Source organism: Poecilia mexicana, unplaced genomic scaffold, assembly GCF_051168715.1.
Source record: "Poecilia mexicana isolate PSO_F unplaced genomic scaffold, ASM5116871v1 scaffold_12, whole genome shotgun sequence".
Taxonomy (NCBI): Eukaryota; Metazoa; Chordata; class Actinopteri; order Cyprinodontiformes; family Poeciliidae; genus Poecilia; species Poecilia mexicana.
In genome coordinates, this window is record NW_028263381.1 from 11,212,076 (window position 1) to 11,233,655 (window position 21,580).

The 21,580-nt window shown below is 38.3% G+C and overlaps 1 protein-coding gene across 1 annotated transcript in view; it reads left to right on the forward strand.

Annotated features, from left to right (window-relative positions):
• The first annotated feature begins 3,896 nt into the window (after positions 1 to 3,896).
• The window catches only part of eng (endoglin), a 40,129-nt gene continuing 22,445 nt past the window's right edge, over positions 3,897 to 21,580 (forward strand). The window contains exons 1-3 of the mRNA XM_014970854.2: positions 3,897 to 4,637; positions 5,655 to 5,813; positions 21,089 to 21,231. Coding sequence (XP_014826340.2) covers positions 5,756 to 5,813; positions 21,089 to 21,231 — 201 coding nt within the window. The 5' untranslated portion in view covers positions 3,897 to 4,637; positions 5,655 to 5,755. The remainder of the gene's footprint in view (positions 4,638 to 5,654; positions 5,814 to 21,088; positions 21,232 to 21,580) is intronic.

Genomic DNA, 21,580 nt, shown 5'->3' on the forward strand with positions numbered 1-21,580 from the left:
GCTGGCTGGCAGCATAGAGACCTAGTGGCACCGTGCGGGAACCAACGTCAGCTTGTGATGAAAGACGACGGCCGATTGTTTCCTGTTATTGAAAAAGTACTACTGGGGAGAGGAGGCTGAAGGGGGGCGAGGGGGGAGGGAATGCCACTGAAGTATTGAGCTGCTTTAAAAATGTCCTTTGGTGAGGAACAGAGGTGAATTCCAACCCTGACATTTTGCTCATCAGCTAAAATGTAAGCCCAGCGAGCTGCGTGACGAATGCAGACATTTATGTACCAGATACTTTGGGCAGGAATACAAGTAGAACAAAACTGCCCCCTCTTAGGGTTAGGTCTCATGTGAATTTGTTTGAACATGCTGCTTGATAGAATGAGGTCAGATTTGCGGCGTTAAGACGCAACATATCATCTAGGCTGAAAACACAAGACTCTCTGAATAACTTTAGCTCGCTATTTGTCACATTTGAACATCTAAATCGGATGCTCTTAGACTGCCGCGGTCCCTCACTGAATGCACACTGACAAAGAGTTGGCACAGTTCTGTTTCGCGTTGTGCTTTCAAATGACATAATCAGAGGTGTGACAACAACATTGGTGTCCACAGAGATGTGCTCCACCATGCTGGTTCTCACCTCGGTGACTATCTCCTTTCGGGCCAACCGCAGAAAGAGGGAGACCCAGCCACGTTGTAAATATTCTTGGAGACTCGTTAAAAGTATTTCCGTGTTTATCTTTTATTCAGTTTTCTCCTCAACTAAAAGGCTTTGTGTTGTGGAGTTGACTCAATGGGAATATGACTTCTCCGAGTCCTTTCATAGTGGAAAGGATGTTTTGTCTACCCTTTTGCAGCTTTTTTTTTTTTCTGTGATGGTGAAGCAGCCAAAGAAAAACATTGCTCCCTGAGAACTTCAAGCTTTTTGTTACATCAGAAAAACAAAAACAAAAAAAACAGTGCAGATCAAATATACAGGGCCTTGAAAACATGTTCATTCTGGTAAGCTTTGGTAAGCATTTTGTCACCAGCAATTTTTTTTTTATTATTATTATTCTAATGTGGCAGAACACAAAATGGTGCAGAATTGCGAAGAGGAAGTTTTTCTAAATTTTCCATGAATAAAATGTGTGGCCATGATTGCATTGGGTTTTATTTGTGGGTGTCAAAATAGAGGGGGCTCAACACAAATGCAAAATACACTTAGCAGACTTTTAGTAAAAAAAAAAAAAAATCCATTCCCTTTCACTTGATCATTTACATTTTTGATTGGTTTATGTCCCACTGAATCATAATGAAAACCCTAGGTCTAACCTGATTGCTAAAGTAGGTAACTTACTTTAAAAAATATATATTTTTTACATATTTGTTAAAACTCACTGTCTGCTGACAGTATATGAGATTGATGTTTTGTGAAAAAAAAAGTATAGTTCCTCTGCTCTTCTATAATTGTACAATGAAATTATCTGTTCTGAAAGCAAATAATCTTATTCACTCTGACCTCTCCTCTTCTGATGCTTCCACTTTTAGTGTTTATAATTTTAATTGATCCGTGTTCAAAAACACTATAATTTTTGTCTGATGGACCGACTCTTAATTATCTCCTACAATTTAGACCTGCAGTGGTATGGCTGCAAAATATAATTTTTTATCTTTTTTTTTCCATAATTTTATTTTTGTCTGGAACTGAAAGCTGTGAGTCAGTGGATATTTTTGTATGTAAAAAAAAAAAAAGTGGCAGCAATACCTGCTAACCCATTTTCACTAATGGACTCACTAATATCTCTGGCTTATGAATTGCAAGTATAGACCATAAAATATGGCAATGACCTTTAACTGATAATAGGTGTGTAATTTTCTATAATAGCTTTGTAATTACACAGAAAATGCTTGCCTGAGGGATACAAAAACTCACTTCAAAATTACAAGATCACGTGTGGGTCTGAGGACAATAGAGTGCCAGAAATGAGAACTGATGGAACAGAAGCAATAAAAGAAAAAAACAGACTGCAAAAAAAGAGCCCAGATTTTTAGCATAATCAAATCATAGTTGATGGGGGCAGAAGATTGGAGGAATTATTTTGAGAAAAAGCACATAGATGAAAAAAAAGAAGAAAAAAAAAAGGAAACGAAAAAAGCTCAATCCTTTTGTCAAAATTCAACCAATAATTTCACGCTGTAACGTGAGAGGTGGCAACAGAAGATCATTATAATACAAACTTACCACAGGCTGTTAAATGAGGTTGCAGCTGACATTATTATTGTTATGGCCTACAGGGTAATGTGAGGCAGTTTTCTTGCAGTGTAGCAGAATGTCGCTAATCATTTTTAAAACCTATAGATGCACACAAATTTCTTGGTACCCTGACGGCTTGTTACAAAATAATTAATATGTCATGAAAAGCGATGCAGTTAAGGTCTAATGTACACTTGTCCGCCTTTTAGTATTTGGCAAAGTAAACAAGCAGAATTATGAATACTTAACTTCTTATTGCAGAGTCATATGGTGAAAATGCAGTGCTACCCCTAAAGAGAGTTAATCCTCACGTTTTAGAAGTATTTGCAGAGAAAGGAAAAGTGAAAGCTCTCCGAGGACCTCAGAAAGAAGAATATAGGGATATCCATAATGCAAGTAAAGACTAAAAATCCATTCCCAAACAGATTCATTTCTCTGTGACTGTAGTCACTAATGCTGTCAGCAGATATGGCGTTCAGTGGACTGTGTAAGCAATCCGGTTGATCAGATTGAAGGTGCAGATGATGGATAATAAAAAAAAAAAAGTCACCTAAAGCCGTTCAAGAACTCCAAGGCCAAAATACTTAATATGCTGATTTCAACATGCATTACATTTCGAATCATGCTGGGCTCCATGGAAGAAGTTCAAGATCCGGGAGGGCTCCACCGCTGACGGAAAAACACAAAACAGACAGACTGGGGAAAGCAAAAAAAAAACAAAAAAAAAAAAAAAAAAAGCATGCTGGCAAGCCCTAAAGGATCTGGAAGGATACCCCGATGAAACAAAAACAGAGCTTTTTGGCCAGTCATGTTGTAGCTGTGCTTTCAGGAAGGAAAGTCCGACATTTCAGGGAGAAGAACATGATACATTACATGCTGTTTTGGGGATGATTTCTCACAACTAGCATTGGCCAAGCTGAATCTGCACTGGACACCTGGAGCGAAACATATTGTCAGAAGGTTCATTCTCAGTCGCTGGTTATGGGTCTCCTAAGAATATAAATAGAATATATTGAGCAATAATATTTACTCACTCAAGAATGCCCTCAGTAACCTCAGATTAAATTAATTCAACATGAAACTTTTACAGGACAATCTGAGAATGGCAGAGTAGAGATGCCACCCTTCAAACCTGAGAGAGTAAGGAGGCCTGGCAGATGAGGAATCCCATTGTTTGTTGGTAGTGATTGCTGCAGAACGTACTGGGACAAAATACTTATATAGATGTACATATATATATATTTTTAAATTATGATGTGTAACTAAATCATTAACACAAAGAAAAGTTTAGCTAGTTTTCAATGTTGACTTGACAGCATATTACGTGAAGCAACTTTTACCAGCTTCATTTTTTTTCTGCAGATGAGGCCAAATGTAATTCTACCTCTAAAACATTTTGTGTGTTTCACCGAAAAGAAAAAAATAAAAGAGTAACAATGCAATGGAAAAATAAAAATAATACCTCAAAAATAAATATATCATATTGTAGAACACGTAAAACCCTAAGGTTACAAGGTATTTTGTAATTTTTAAGCGCTGGCCAATTTTTTTCCTGTTGTCTTTGTTGTCATATTGAAAGCTCATAAAATGTTGTCACATTTTACTTTCATCAAACATTTTTCTAGACCTCAGATGACGATGTTTGTCTCACTGGGTTTAGCTGTTCTTTAGGGGATTTTTTTTTTTTACGCAAGAATGTGGAATATGTTCTCAATTGTTGCTGAAGCTTTTAAAAAAATGTTAGTGCCATATCCATAAAAATGTACTAATTTCTATTCATTTTACTGTTAAGACATGCAATAGTATACAAAACTAAAAACAATTAAGTTTTTTTTTTTACAGAATGAACAGTAAGATGTTTTAATGAGTATGAAAGGAGCCTTCTTTTATCCTTAGTAAAATTCTAACTAATTTACGTACCTTAAAAGGAAATTGATGAGACATTTGTAACCTATTACTAATTCAGAGGACGGATGCACAGCTCTTGCCAAATGAAACCTCTGTGACTCACTGATGTACCTTATGCGTTAGAAAAACCCATCATATTTAATTTTGTTGACACCAAACAACCTATTCTTTCAAACTTGATTGTATTCAGAGGGAATGAGATAATTGTTCTGCTTACTGTCTCATCTGTTGATCATTATATGAACTGAAGGGAATTAGTTTTTTTCTCTCTTTCTCTTCTGTTCACAAGGGCTCAGCATGTGTTTCTGTTCTCAGAAGCAAAAAAAAAAAAAAAAAAAAACAGGATCCTGTGGGAGGGGTACAGAAGTCAGTCAGTACCGCCCCGGCAGAAACAAAAACTTTGGAAAGTCCACACATCGTCACTTTGCTGAATGCAGCCGCATTCCCGCCAGTGGATTACAAAGTCTAACTATTATCCAAGAGAGCCACCTATTTCAAAACGGTAAGTTTTGATTTGTTTGCTTTCATTCTTTCTCGTTGCTGTTATTTTCCCTGAAAGCTTAGAGGGCAGAAGCCAGTATTTTTATTTTTTTTTTTCCTTGACTCTGCGCCAGTCCATTTTATTATATATCAAAGCAATTTACTGGGGTTGTGTATCTGCAAATCATGTCTTGGGATTGTCACATATTTTACTTGTAAAAACAGAAACCTGTCTATATCTGTTAGATATTCTCTGAGAGTCCCAACTGCGGCTCAAAAGGTTTACCATCAGGGCTCAGTTCAACCAACAAAAACGCTCTTGAATTGTTTCTATATTAGCAGCTCAGTGCTTCAGTTTTTCTTTATAGTTTCTTTTATTTTATTTTATTTTTTTTTAAATCTTACAGTGTGATGTTCGGGGAAGTAACGAGGCTTTCTGTTTTCCTTGGAGCTACATAAACAGTTTACACAGACTCTTCCTTTCCCCTCTATATGAATTATATAACAAGAACAGTCTCCTTCTTATCTGATCTCGGCATTGTGGTATTATTTAAAGACAGCGATGCCGCAGAGCTTCCTGAAAGAGTTTGCCAGACGTTTGGTGACCAGCAGATAACCTCTGGGTTCAGACCCTGATTGTGCATCGGGAAGACGGGCAGAAATGTTGCCTCGCTGTCTTATGAGTAAATTCCTGTTGGCCATGCTGTTTAAGTGACCAGTGACCTGTCTATTTTCACAGTTTCATTGTTCAAATTTGGTTTTGTTTTTGATGGACACATACTTGGAATTTTTTCAGAGGGAGACATGTGCTCTTCCATTGTTCTTATCGATTATAAATCATGTTTATTTTTGCAGCAGAGACTATTTTTGTATTGCGACATTAGCATGACACGTTCCTAACACAATGGGACTGTGACACTTGGGACACATCTCATCAATTACCACATTTCTCTACCGGTTCCCTCATTTTTTTTTTTTTTTTTTCTCCTGACCTTTCCACCTTCTAAGACTGTAATTATCTGTTCTGTCACTGCCACAGTCATTGTCTCGCCTGCCACCGGACGAGGACACTTGAACCACTGACCGAGCACCTTCACACCGCAGAGACTGAGATCCCGCGTTTACAGAAAACTTTAAGCGATGGAGGGACACCTGATGAGATTCACTCTGCTTCTGTGCATCGCCCTCGCAGCCTCCTGTAAGTCTGACCGGCTACAATTTATTTCTCTCACCTTTTACATTTTACTTTCTTATCTAAGTCTTTCATTTACGGAAATAAAGCAACCTGAAGCTTCAGGCAAAAAAGGCCAGTATATTTAGTCAATGTTGAACCTTTGAGTGACAGTTCTGTCAAACTAAAGTTCAGAGGCAGATATTAATCTCGATTTGTTCCATTCTTTGACATCATTTTATTCTAGGCGCATGCAAGTTCCTTCTGTAGTTGTCCATCAATCTGCAGAGGCAGACAAAATAGTTCCTTGTGAATAATTCCACGTGAAAGACGTCCCAGCAGAATTAGTCTTGTTACTGTCAGGTTTCTGGGGGCGGGGGGAAACATTTGTTGGCTTTATTGCTTAGAAAACATTTTTTTTTCTTTAAGATCTGTCCAAAGACACAAGAAAACATGTGGATACTGATTTAATGTAATCCTTCCCAGTTGCACCTCATCCATCAGCCCGCCTGCTGCGGCTGGCTGACCGTAACAGATTCAAACCAGTAATCCCCACAAGGTATTGAAGATAACGAAACCCTACCTAACCCAGTGAGCCAAAAATCAAGCTTCTGAGTCTGCTTTGACTCATGCTGCCATGTGTTTTCCAACAGTGAGATTAATATCCGACACTCACAACCATGTCAACAGTAAAACTAGGCCTAACATTTTGGCAGCGCTCCAGATCTGCTCATTAAGTTTTAGAGATAACAAATTTACAAGTTCATTCAGCGTTTACTTGCTCTCTTTAAATTCATGGACAGATACTGTTGTTTGTGGAGAAGGTTTATGTTGAAGATTGCCTCAGCAGCAGGTAATAAAAACCCAGAAACTTATTTTTCCACTTTAGTTTTTAAGATGACTGTTGAATAAAGAACAACTTAATAGCCCTAAATCCCTAAAATGGTAACATTTTCAATCTCTACACGTGAAATGCTGGTAGATCCATAGATGGAAGGTGACAATGCGACAAAGTGCGAAAAAGTTCACATTTTCACTCTTGTAGCATTGAATGTCACCGTTTCATTTTAGTCTTTGACAAACTGCATCTGATTTACCCAAAATTTCTATTAAAAGAAATAACAGATGCCGCCTCTTGTCCGTGAATGTGTAGATGTCATAGCAACAAACACGCTGCCACTGTTTAATGTACTTTGACATTCACTGTTCCCATAACAAATTTCTTGGATTTTTTTTTTGTTGTTGTTGTTGTTGTTATTATTATTTATTTTAGTTTTGCTTGAAGTTGCAAGTGCTGGATGTTTTGCTTCCACATTCAAAGGTCTTTACACATACCAAAAAAAAAGCAAAAAAAAAAAGCAAACAAACCAAAAATAAATAAACAAAGTGACATTTTCATCATTCTTTTCGGAGAAACATAAAGTAGACACAAGGCTGTTAGATTTTTTTCTTCTAGAAAACCAAGCCTGCATACACAATCTGGCTGCAGTAACTGACCTGCTGTATTACGAATCACAGTATTTCCTTAGGTACTAAGCAGCCTCTCAGCGTGGTGCTGCAGGCATGGATACAGTGTTGTGTTGTACTTTAGCCAACTGGCAAAACCTGTGGAGAGTTTGACCTTATGTAGTTTCACTGCAGGGGATCAGTCTCGCTTTCTGGTGCTGCAGCTTGCAAGGAGCTGTTTAGTTCAGTCCTAATTGCCTGTATGACACATAGTTCTGAACCCAATATCCGTTTTTTTTTTCTGTTTTTTTTTTTTCCTTTTCTTAAATGAGGCTCTAGGGATCTTCTTTTTCCCCTTATTTGTGCTTCTGCCAGAGCAGCTTTAGGTGAAGACCCAAGGGGAGCTGGAACATTGTTACAGCGGTATATTCTGATATTGTGCTCTGGATTTCTGAGACATTAATCAAAACATTGATGAGACACACACACACACACGCGAATCGCTGTATCTCGTCCTTTGTGTGTTTGTCTTTTTTTTTTGTGTGTGTGTGTGTCAAATGAGTTTGTCATTTTTCAGACATGTCTCCTGGGCTTAACGCTACTTTTTTTTTTTTTTTTTGGTTTCACGAGCGTGAGCTGTGTCACACCGCAGCCAGGCACGTCCTCTCAAAATGGTATTTTTCCAGACCGATAACAAATATGGAAATGAATTCTGAGCACGCACAACATATTCAAAGGTTTTTTTTGGGGGTTTTTTTTGACAAAAACCCAGTCAGCTGTAACTGTGACTAAAAACAGATGTTGTGAAAAGCTGCTAAAAAGAAGTAAACACAGAAAAAAAACTTAAAGTAAATCAAAAATAGCCTGCAGCCCCCCCACAAATCCCATGACATACTAGGCCAAAGCAGTACTGTATTGTGTTTTCCTTTAGCTCAGGCCTGCTTTAGCTTTTTGTAATCGTTTTATATGTTCGACTATGCTGTCAGCTATGACGCATGACCATAAGCAACAGCTACTCTTAAATTCGCAGTTAACTTTACCCTAACACTTCACTGAAGGATGGGGATTTGGATCCTGTTTTGTGTAATAAATGTGGGACATATTTTTTTTTTTTTAAATTAAATGTCATTGAAAATTTATTTATTTCAGTAACTAAACTCCCCAAGAGCGACACATCTTGATTAATTACACATAGACTGGTGTTTTTTTGTTGTTCCTTCCCCCCACCCCCCAAGTCTTTATTTCTGCTAATTATGAGAGCTACAGTAAACATTTAAGATTGGAATGTTACATTAAACCAGCACAAATGCAGAAATGTAGACTTAATTAAAAGTATGTTTAAAACTTGCCTGAAAGTTATTAGTTACAAAAAAGTACTATTAGTGTGACAACTGAGATTCATCAGGAACACATTTTTCTGTTGAGTATGACTGTGCTCAATGGAGATGTAATGATTTTCAAACACCATCACTCAATCAGCAAACTGACCAACAAAAGTAAGCCTGAGCTTATGTGATGCTAGTCCAGTTTTTCTTCTTAAACCTGAAAATGTTCCTCTCTGCTCAAATGGGTTGGATTTCTCTCGTCTCGTTAGCAACTTATCCGTAATCTCGGAGAAGATTTTTGCAAGGCTTCAATAAAAACAGCCATTATTAGGCAGGTCTTAGCTTCACTGCACTGCCTCCCTGTGGGACTAATTTTGTCAAAAGTGTTGCTGTTTTAATAGTCTTACAGGCTTTACCCAGCAGGTTTGTTTCTAAGCGCATTTAAGTCACAACATATCTGATATCTTCAGTAAACAATTGTTTTATAAGTATTAGATTACACAGACTGATGATCACACTTCAGCAGCGGTGTGTGTTCACACTCCGTCTTAACAGCTGATTTGATATGTAATTTTGTTTTTAAGAGAAACATGGATTAAGAGGTGATCTTGGTGTCTATTTGGTTTGTCTATGAAGAATAACCAGTAAGTGCCAAAGCAGCGTATTTACAAAATTAATAATTTTGATCGAAATTACCAGCCGGGACGCCACCTGATTATCAGGAAATAGTTGTCAAATAGTTTTTTAGTATTCGTTATTGTTTTATGAATGCCTGTGTGTTGAGGTTTGGAAGGTTGATGCAGCAGCAGATCTTTAATGTTTCTAAGCCGTTCAGTGAGTTAGAAACTAACAAAAGTATTTTAATTTAAAGTCTATTCTCTGACTTTAGACACATCCTTACACTGCAGCTCAGTATTTTCTCCAATAATATATCCTACACGATAAATATCCAGATGTGAAAGTAAAACAACCCTGCAAATATCTTAAAACACTCTTGCTCAAACTTGAGGGAGCTTCTAAAGAGGAAGATGCAAATTATTAGTTTCACCAAAAGGAGCTTAAATCAAACTGTTCTAGTTTGTGTTTTTACTCTACCAGCGCAGGGCATTTGGGTGATATTCGGATTTACTGGTTTGTTGCTACATGGAAACCAGCCGCGTGCCAACTCCTTAGCAGACAATTTTCCGATTATGTTTTTCAGACTAAGCACAATAATCGCTACCATAAAAGCTAGCTGTGGCAGTTGGACAGATTTACAATCATCTTTGCGTCTGACTGAAGACTTTGTGATTATGCACTGTGTGTGCAGCGTTTCCTGGCTGGGAAATAGTGTTGAACATACCCCCTGCTGCAGCAGCTTTCCCAGAGGGACATCAGGCTTCATGATGTTAACTGCCAGACCTCCTGCTGCATTTTTGCCAACCCCGGAGTCTCCCGCCACGGACTGAGGGAAAAGTACAAAAGTGATTAGCCTGCCGCTGGAGGGGGGGTGAGAGTCGGGGAGATTTGAGTCTGAAAATGGACCAAAAGAGAGACGCAGGGCTAGACAGACGCACAAACAGAGATAAGAGAGTTCATAAAGGCTGATTCATGGAGACAGTGAGGGAGTGGGGGGTCAAATCTTTGTGACTGTCAAAAGCAGATAAGTGGAAAGATTTAGGAGGAAAGAAGGAAATAGATGGGGGGAAAAAAAAGAAATTTAAGAAACAGGACAAGATTAAAAGAGTGTCAGATATAGGGGCCAAATGAAAGTATTAAATCACAAAAAGTGACAATTAAAGAGTAACCAGACAAATGAATAATGAATAAAACCTGACGCACAACCCAGGACATTTCGGCCGTCTACAATTGACAAGGTAACAAAGAAAAATAAAGAAAGCCGACATAGGTTTCTCAGAAGTCGGGCTGTTAAAAATGACTTTGTGAGTCAAAACAGTCGACTTCCCCTGTTTGACTGTAGTGAGCCAGCTCAGCCTGCAGTCAGACTGGGTGGCAGGGAGACGCGACCACTTGTCGCTGCCTCAGACCGATTTCAATCTCCTACAATGTTATGCCCCTCCCGAATAACAATCCATTTCTGACTGCCTTTCTTTTCCACTGTTTGAATACAAAAAAAAAAAAAGCAGTGTGAGGAAGCCTCACCAACCTTCTGTTCTTTTTTTTTTTTTTGCAAATGTTTTTGAGAGATAAACATTTTTTTAAGATAATTCTAACATGACTGGGTGGGTATTAATACTATGCATGTAAAAAAAAAAGAAAAAAAAGTTTCTTAGTGAGTGATAAAAATAATCCTTAGTGGAATCAGAAAAAAAGTAGTAAAAAATAGAGATATAGAACTGTTTGGCACCAAATTACTTTAACATCATAACTTCTAAGAACTGAAGCAGACTTCGTTTATGAAAAGCAGATATGCTGACCCATAGTTCACCGACTTGTTTGATTTCACCTTAATGCAGTTAATGAGTTAATTTCCATATCTTGAACCCTTGGGTGCAGGGTTTTTATTATGCTCCTGCATGCGAATTGAATGGCTCATTTGGAGCGGTTGAGATAAATGCGTCGTCTGCATGGCGGCCACTTGTGCCCATGTCAACATGCCCGCTGTCTGTGAAGATAAGGCATGGAGTTATGTATCCTTATCTGAACGTCCATCTGACCTCATGCTTATTAGAACAGAGGAGCATTACTGATGGGTGAGCTAATTGAAAACACATAAAAATGCCTGGTCGGGATTTTTACTGGACAAAGAGTTTGTGTCCTGTTATTTGCATGATCTAAATTCAATTGCAAGTAGTATCTGGCAATATGTTTAAAATCAGCTTCTCAAAATACTCCTACATTTAACCAAATCCACTAATTTCCATTTTAGAGACATTACAGAAACTAGAGGTGACGTTGGGTTTAAAAAAAACCCCCAAAATGTTAATGTGGAAAATGCATACAAAAGAAAATTCAGTTCTAAGCGTATGTCCTCAATCCCCTGGGAGTTATCCGGGAGGCACTTTGTTAGCGCATGGCCTTCATGTGAACTTATGCTTATGCACAAAGCTATGCTGTTACATTCATACTGTTAAAGACTATTCACGCATTAGAAATGGCCAATCCAAATTTGTACATTTCTTTACAGACATGATTTCTCAGTTGCTATATTTCTATACGTGAATTATATAGCTTTCAGTTTTTACTCATGCAAGGTGTCATGACCTCTGATAGTTGCCCCTGGAATTATTATGTGCTCCTTTAAACAGTTCTTTAAATCAGGTTAAATGCGCATGATCATATGACCTATCAGTCCATTATATTCGCAACCAAAGCTTCAAGGCTTTCCATCATCGAGATTTTCATCGCCTCCTTGTCGGATTATTTTCATTGGTGAGATTCGTTTTGTGCATACAACTACATTTTTGATTCGGTGTGCAGTTGGCATCATTGCAGAGTTTCTCTCTCCCACCGGTATGCCTTTTTAATCAAACACATTAATTTACCGTCGGGATGCACTGGTATGGAGATCGTGCGGTATGAAAACCTTGACGAAAAATGACATTTTTGTAAAAAAATTTACACAAGAATAGAAAAACAAAAATGCATGAGAAGATTTAATTATTTATATTCAAAACACCGAACATGGAAGTTATTGCTGTTAAAATTTTCAGTTATTAAACATACAACACTTAGGCGGGTACAATATGATACTAATTTATTGTGACGGTATCACTCTATGCAGTGTTGATATCATTAAAAAAAACTGTGTACATTTAATTGCTGTAAGCGTTACCATACTTTCTTTGACAATAATATATTTTCAATCAGAAATTTCAATAAAGGTAAAATTGCCAATATGTCAGATATAAACTGATGTAAATTTTCATTCGTTCTCAAGCAATACGACTTGAGAACGAAGTTGTATTGCTTTGCCAGTGGCTGGATAAACTACTCACTATCTGTGGACAGGCCCAGAAGGACAGGAAAGTGGATTACAGGTGTCCAGAGGAGCTGACCAGGACATAAGGAAAGCGACATCTACCAGCTGGAGAGGATATTAGTGAGATGGAAACCAGTTAGATGTTGCAATGCAGCTAGGCTCCGAACTGAGCGGCTGAGGGAAAAGCATTGAAGAACTGAAAAATGAACACACTTGGATCTACACCGAGCTTTGACACAAAACGATTTACTAAGAAAAAACGGAAGAATAACACTAAGATAAACTAAATCAAGAAAAATATGCTTATTGCACATAGTGAAATGCTTTTTTTGCTGTGGAGTTGATGCTAGCAACCCTTTTAGCTGAGCAATCTGCTCAGACATTGAACCTGGAGTTCACACTAAAACAATGCAAAGAAAGTACAATTTAAAAATTGAATACATTCACTTGGGTTTATTTACCCATTATTCAACAGTGTAATTTATTTGTTTTTATTATCGAGCTTTTATTGGGATCATTGTAATCAAACTCTTCTTAAAAATGTTCAACAGGTATTTTGACAGTTTCTTTGATGACGATCATCAAGTCTTTGAGGCCGCAAAGCCATTAAAGAACGCTCTAATATTGAGCTGCCTTTGTAGACTCAATAGCAAAGTCACTTCAGGATCATGTCTGTGCCGCTCCAAAATGCTAACATTACTTTGAGTCAAAGGAAACACGCTGGCAAATTTAAAAGGTTATTATAAACATAAATCAATCTGTATGAATAATGTTGGGAATAACTGTGGGTATTGCAGTCCTTTTACTCTCTACATGGCAATTATATAACTGGCCTGTTTGATAGACTGTCTTTAAGAGGATTTTTGTGACAAAGCTACTAAGAGTCAGAGGGGTCCTTGTAACAATGGAAAATAAAGAGAAGAAAGAAACAATTATTTGGCAATGGTATAGGTGAGAATTAGTTTAAGATTCAAAATGTTTCTACCTGCCTTGTCCTGAAAATAAACCTTGAAAATGCACTCAAAATTCAACAAAACCCAACACTTTCCCTCCCCAAATTCCATTAAGCATGCTCTCTAAACCCTCCCTAAATGTTAAGATTTTAAAATTACACATTTTCTATTCAATTTAAACCACCGGGAACTCACTGGAGTAGGCGTACTGGTTTATGAAAGCACTAGTGGGTGGTTCCTGTTGATTCAGGTGCCACACTAGTCTGTTTGTTTTTTTTTTAATCTGAAAAATCCCTCTCTGAAGTCTGTGAGTCTGCTTACAGCGAGTCTGTGTAAGGACGATGTGATGGAAGAATCATCCCTGTATCGTCTTTATTCACGTTAATTTATGTGATATGTTAGGGAGCACAATGTAGAAACTAGTGAGAAAGGCTTGACGGATTATTCTAATATCGGCTCATGCACTATTACTACATCATATCAAACAGTCAAACTCTGGGTACTTAATAATCCTTTTTACAGATGCTTGAGGGAATAAAGTAACAGTTTTGCTGGAACTCTCCCTCTTGTCCAGACACTTTCATTAGTTAAACAGTAAAAATGAAATCATGAACATGAAGCTGTCTCATAAATCTTACTGTAAGATAATTCAAAAGCCTCTATGCTCAAGAAGGCGGAGGGAGTTCTGCGCGATACACTTTGGGGTGTGCTGTCACTTTCTTGAAGCCTTCATTATGAAGCCTCTATCATATAGGAAATCATTAATATTTGCTGGCAGAAATCAGTCATGGAAAACAAGGTAATCTCTGTTGGCTCAACATGAACCATATGTTAAACGAAAGCTACATCAATCTCAAATGATTGGAAGCAGCCACTGTGCACCGAGTTTTCTAATGCCTCAGTCTGCTTCTGCTGCACACAGTTAGCATGAAACTTTCTAAATTAGTCTGTCTTCCCACCACTTAAATCGTAAGATGATTAATTGTTGTTTTTGCCTGCGTTCTTTCACTACGCTGTGGAAAAAACGTCTACCGCACAAGTCAATACAGGAGATACACATTCCCCAGAAACTGATGGTGCTTGGAATATAACAGATGATTTATGTGCGTGACCACAGGAAAATATCTCTTTTCTTTGCCCAATACTGTTTCCCTCTCTGAAATGTCCCCACTGATAATCTCATTCGATAAAGCTGAAATGGCTAAATACTAGCAGCAGACGAGATGTAAAGTGAGGCCAACAATGCCAGTTGCTAGAGTTCAACGATGAGTCGACGGACAAATGGCTCCCAGAGGTGTAAACAGTGCTAGTGTGAAGACAGCCTGTCTCCAGAACAGCTCTCACATCCTCAGTACCTCTCCAGTAAACACTGGTAGCAGGACTTGGCCCAAAGATACATGGACAATCATCATAAGCCATTAAACTGACAAGACTAATAAGCATTTCTTTTTCTTTCTTTTTTTTTCTGACAGAGCTTTAGGAATAAGAATATGATGGTGACACGGTCAGGAAGCTTGTGTGTTGTATGGCGTGTGTAATGTGTAGTATGTAGGGGTTAGAGGCCAGGGGACAGTTTATGCCCCTGCAGAGCACTGATAAGAGCTTGTTTACCTTCCTGTGGATGGTAAGGCCTCAATCTACAGCTGCGGAAACGCTGGGACAATAGGTGTGTGTGTATATGTGTGTGTGGGTCTGTGTGTGTGGAGTCGAGAGAGAAACTTGAGCCAGTCTGGAAGCTCCCCTTTTCCTCTTCAACTAACTCTGATAGGACTGCCGACCCTCCCTCCTCTTTTGCCGTCATGACTCTGTCGCCCGACCCTGGACACAAACAGTTTACTCCGTCCCCAGAGACCACAGGAGACAGTTGGTCTTGACGCTGTTCGCTATCAGGGTTTCCCCCTCATTTCTTCTTCCCTCTCATTCCTCATAAAAAAAAAAAAAGAAAGCTGCCGAGCTGTCCCGCTTTAACGTCTGTGGGTCTTAATTCACTCGCTAAACTGTTGGCAATTACTTCCCCCCCCCCAATGATGTCATAAAAATTAAACACCAGTCTGCAGGGGGATATGCACTTACCAGATATTATCAGCAAAAGTCCAGCCAGTCTCTAATTTTTTGCAATGCTTTAACCAGATGATACTGATTTCAATCAAAAAGGCTCAAAAACAAATAAAAAAAGTTCTCACTTCCAGCACAGTCCCTCTGTCCCTTGACTTAGATCGTCTCCGGAAGATTTTTTTGAACGGGCCAATCAGTGAACAGAAGGAGAAATTGTGAATGGCGATGATGTTGATTTTCTGCAGCCCGCCTGTAGTTTTAGCAACAAAGCCGTTCAGTCCGTGTCGGCCACGCTTCCAAATGTTGAATTAACATTAACAACCGCCTCATTCAGATTCTCTGTTCGTAGTGGAGGACGGCTCCTTACAGCGCAGGCAATTTCCGGTAAGCTTCTTTGCATTGAACGTACATATGTCATGGGCAAACGTTAGCAAGTGGGTAAAATTTAAAGCCTCTACAGTCCACCCCTCCAGGGAGCAATCGTTTCTCAATAGCCAACAACTTTGTTTCATACTTTCCTGTATGAAGCAAAGTTTAGTACAAGGAGTTGGTTTTTAGTAGGCTAGTCAATTTCTTTTTTTTTTTTTTAAAGAATACTATATCCAAAATATTTGTTCTCATTTTCCTGCCCTCAGGATTTAATTAATTATTTATATTAGAATCAAAGATCATGTCGCACTATGTATGTGAGGAAGCAAAATAGGGTTTTACTATTTCTTTTAAAACGAACCAGATTAAAATGAATACATTTTAAGCTTTCCTCTGCATCGTAAAAAAGCAATTAGCACAACAAGCCTGGTTGTCATTCCTTACTGTGAATAACAGCCTGTGATCCCTGGAGAATGTAGAAACTTACCTTTAATGCTTAATTTATACTTCTCAGCCCATTTCATGTCCGCTTCATTGAGAATCCGGTGTGATGAGAATTTTGTCATTATTACCTGCCATCTTTGGTCCACTAGGACTCTCTGCAGATGTTTGGATGCAGCCAGATTTCTGTGACTGTGCTGACAGTGTGCGCCAACAGAGACAATAGTCCTCTCTCTCAGAGTATGGTGCCAAACACGTGGCAGACAATGAAAATGACAGGTCATAATATAAGCATATAAACAGCAGTGCTAGTATTTTAAAAAAAATGAAAGAAAAAGAAAAAAAACTGTAAGGAATGTTTTTTTTAATCCTCTATAGAAAATATAACGTTCATTATGAGGACACAAAAGTTGCATTAATTTTCTTCTCTACGTCTTTCGGATCTTCATACACAGCATTGCTGTATATAAGCCAGTACGTTCTTACCTCCTAAAGGATTATTGTGAAAGCTGTGTGTCTTTAATTGGCAGGTGGTTCTTCAGCTGAGCTAAAAATAGTACAAATAGGGTCGCTTGTCTATGAGGTCCAACCAGCTCATGTTCACAGCGACTGGAAGGTATGTGAAGGCCTTAACTCTGACATTTACAAAAGGTTGTCAACACATCCAAATCCGGTATGTTTTATAACAGAAGTTGAAAGCTCAGAAGACTGAAACAGAGCAATTTTGTTTTGCTCCGTTCAGTCTCCAAGTTGGCTGCTGAAGTCAGTCCCCAAAGCTGTGAGAAAGACAAAGCCGCACAATGGCAAACAGATTCCAAAGTGAATCTGATTCATTGACCAACAGAGAAAATACAACTACCTTTAGAGTAGCTTGATGGACACGTCCTACTTTCTTTGACTTGATTCTTAAAGCCTGATAATACATCTCTGTTTTTGCTAACATTTGATGCTATGTAAAACATACATATGCTCATCGTTGCATTGCATTTTTTCTGTACACATCCAAATCATTAATCAGAGAAAGTATGACAAAGTAAAACACAGCATTTAACAAAGCAAATACTTGCAGACTGAAACGAGTTAATGACAAGTCGACCTGGAAATGTCCTACGACGGACGCAGTTGCACCAAGAGCCTAATTGGTTCTGTGCACAATTGAGCAAAAACAGATGTTTGTCATTTCATCAAGCAGTCTTCTGTGTCCTTAAAGAACGTATCGGAGGTTAGAAAAACACTCTTGAACAAGTATATGACCAGATGGGATTTTCATAACGCCCCTCACCCCCTGCCTCATTTCACTAATGGATTTGTGGTGTTCCAGAAAATCATGCACTTTATTGATTTTTATTTTTTTTTATGTAAGCATGCTTTATATTTTTATTCTCTTTTATGAGCTTTCACTCACTTTACTTTAAACCTTTTACTTTGTATCCAATCATGATTGTCCAATCTAACGAACAGAGAGTATCTTTTAAAGCGATTATTTGAATCCAACCTTATTTTATGAATCAAGTTCATTTTCTGGCCTCCTTAATCTTTTTTATTCACATTTACACAAGATACTTAACATCTAGATGGAAACCACTGACATCCATAAACACATCTTCTCATGGAATGGGAACTGATGGGGACTGATATAAGTAGATAAAGGGGACAGACGATGGAATGGCTCTTCTATACCTCATTTACCAGCAAACCGCTTAGCAAAGCCATTGGCATTTCCGGGGTCAAGGGAGCTAAATGAATGTTCTTCATATCCTATGGTGACTCGTAAAAAGGCAAAAGTGACACACACATACACACACACGCGCGCTATCACGCAAACGTTGTTACTCAGTCAGCGTGATTTATACCGGGACCTCGGGTGACAGTCATGGGCCGTTGACTCTGTCACAGCAGAACAAGAGAGAAATAACTTAATGGATGTGGATATTGAGTAACAGACATTAATGCAGAAGGCCAGAATAACAGGAAGCGAGCCTTGACCTCTACGGCAAGAGCAGAGAAGACAGAAGGCAAATGGGCACAGATGATCCTCAGTCTTGATTTACAGCAAGAACTGCTGCTCACAGTACTAAACCCAACAGCTGGTGCGACCTTTCCCAACCCTAACCTTCTAAGTGGTTGAAAATAGGTGTTTAAATTAAACAATAAATAAACTCTGTATAAAGGAGGGAATGATTTCTTGAGCGAGACGGAGAAAACCCCATCAATGATGTGAAATATCCCATTTTAAAGCACTTCTTTTTTTAATAGTAACATAAGTCAAATGATCAGGGTCTGTGTCTAATTAAGGTCCCCAGACAGTTTTTCACAGTGCATCCCTAGTTGCTATACATCAACAACTTGTAGTTATGTTAAAATTTGTTTTTACACAGGACAAAAATTTTTAGACAACTGATTGCTTTGCTGAGTGTGAAGCGCCAGGATTATTCTTAGAAAAGGGAGTTGTCTGTTGCATCCCTTGTCTTATTTGTTGATGACAGTTTTTTTTTTTTCTGAAAATAGTGCCCTCATGCACAATTTTTAGAGCATTCAACAAAGTAAAAATATCTACACTAAAATACCCAGTACCATGAAGGAAGGATGACTGGCTAATAGAGGTTTAAAGGGGGTCAGAAAATGCAGAACTGAAAGTAAATCTTCTAATATTTTAGAAGAAGGATTTGGAAATCTATAGAAACTTGGAGCCTTTTATTCTTCTTACTCTGAAACATTGTAGTATTTAAATTGAGCTCTGACCTCAATTTAAATAGTGAGTCCATATCGCTCGGAAAGAACAATGCGTTTCTTGACAAGGAGAGATGTTTGTCGAATAATCATCAAAGCACGTCATTTTGTTGATGATAAGTCAAATGATTAAGCAATTAACCTGTTTGAGTTACTATGGGAAACATTTTCTTATGTGACTCATTTTGGGCCCCTCCTTTTGTTTATTGGTTTCTGTCCCAATTTGTCTCAATCTACCTCCTGTTGATACTGATGCTATTGCCTCAGCCAAGTCTTCTCATTAGTGTTTTCTAAATAAGGGGCATCCGGTTTAAGTTCCAATCTTTACATGTTGCCGTTAACAGAGCTTTTCTCCATGTCCCCTCTCCCTGATGGATGGTGTCCCTCTGGGTTAACAGTCCAAATATATCATAGGAGCCAGTGATGCGGTCTGTCATGCAGCATTTCCTACTAAACTAGCTATTGTGGTGTAGAATTTCAACAACAGAGTCACTGGGGCGTGCTACAGTCGGATATACCTGGACGTTCATTTAATTTTGAAATGCTGTGCCTAGCAAAATTAGTAATACCCCTTGCGATTTTTCCAGACGTTTTCAGGATATAATTACCAACACCAATGTATTTTATTTCTATCTTGTGTTACGGCCCAACACAGAAATGTTCTAACTTTTTTTAAGTAAATGGGAAAAAAAAAAGGAAATTGCATACATCAATATCAAATATCACATTTCAACCCCCTTGGGTGCAATTATAGCTGCATGGCGTTTGAGCTCATGCACATCTCAGCTTTTCACATTCAAAGACTAAACTTTTTTGTCATCTATAGTTTTTTTTTTTATATACCTTTTACCACATATCTTTCTAAAGCTGCCTTCATTTAGCCCCATCCATCTTCCTACCCCCTGCTGTAGAAAAGCATTCCCACAGTCGGATTCTGCCAGAATGGGGACGCTGTGTTCAAATAATTTGAAGTTTTACCTCACAAATGACATTTTGCAGATGAGCCAAAACAAAAATATAAATAAAAATAATTCCTCTTCTCAACAGAGAATCTTTGTCCAAACATTTGCTTTTCTTTTTCTCTTTGGTAGAAATTCATGTCTTGATTAATTTCCGGTTGTGTCTTATTCTCTGATCTGTTTTTGGATGGTGGATTAAACTAAGCTTTGTTCAGGGCTTGGATATTGCTTTGTGGCTTTCATTGCACGCAAGTGATCTCTAGTTATTAAATATGTAACTTCTAAAGACACCTCGTTGTACTGTTTTTGATTTAGGTGACATGAAAATGAACCACACATTTCAGATTTTAATGCTATTCCTACAATCTCTGGTTAGGAACAGAAGCAGGACAAGGCAGCATGGTAGAGTTGATTCATTTGGATAAAAAAATAAATACTTTACTCTTTTACACCAAACTCTGAAAAGAAAAATAGTTTGCCTGAGATTTTGTCCCCGACAACCTCGGACAGGTTGGAGCACACTCACACACTCGCTCTAATTTAACACAATAGAATACACACACGCACGCACACATCGCCCAGGTCAAACGGCAAGCATTTATAACCAACCTCACCCATGACCGCACAGCCTCGGCCCGATTAATTCAGCCTCCAGAGACATGGATCCTCAGGTTAAACAGCAGCCTCGTAGCAGTGAGCCAAGTGAGCAGTCTTGATGGATGACTGCGGCTCAGAGTCCTGACGTGTCTGATAAACGTGGAGCGGCTGATATGTTTTTAAACAATGTAGTCCTACCCACACATTTAACATCCATACGCTGAAACCAGGGAAAAGCTTTCAGGATGATTAATAACAATTTTAGCTCTTTCCAGGCAGGGGATCTGTAATACAGAGGGTCTGATCTATCTGTTAAATGATAGCTTTCTGGCTTTCATACGCACAGGTTTTCATTCAGCCCGTATGCCAAAATGTGACAGCACTGTTGTAGATGGAGTGAAAATCTTGACAAGAGAATACAATGAGTTCTATGCTTATGCGGGAGACAAAAAAAAATAAAAATACTGCTGACACTGCGTGATCATTTACATCTGATTTCTTTCAGCATCAATTCAGACATGCCAACCGCAACAACAACAACAACAACAACAGGCGATCTACATGAGAGAGATGCTGATGGGCTGTTGGACCGATTTTGTCAGAGGAGACAATGCGGAGGTCCACATCCTCAACCTGATGTGGACCAAGGTAAGACTGTCTGAGTTGCACAAAACTGAGATTACGTATGAGCAAATCCGAACAAGTCAACCATTATGCCAGTATTTTGGACAGAAAGGTCTTATAAACAGCTCAATCAATCTGTGAAATGGATTTAAAATTCAGTCAGCAGGTGAATAAAAGATTATTATTGCTATATTGAAACGTTGCGTCGGAAAAATGAAATCTATATTTGCTACAGCGTAAGCCGATTCGTGTTGTGGTAGTTGGATGTTTTCATCAAACAGCAAAGAAAAAAAAAAAAAAAATTGTATTTAACTTTAAAATTCCAAATATTTAATTGAAACTTTTTTTTTTTTTCATCGTAAAAATAAAAATG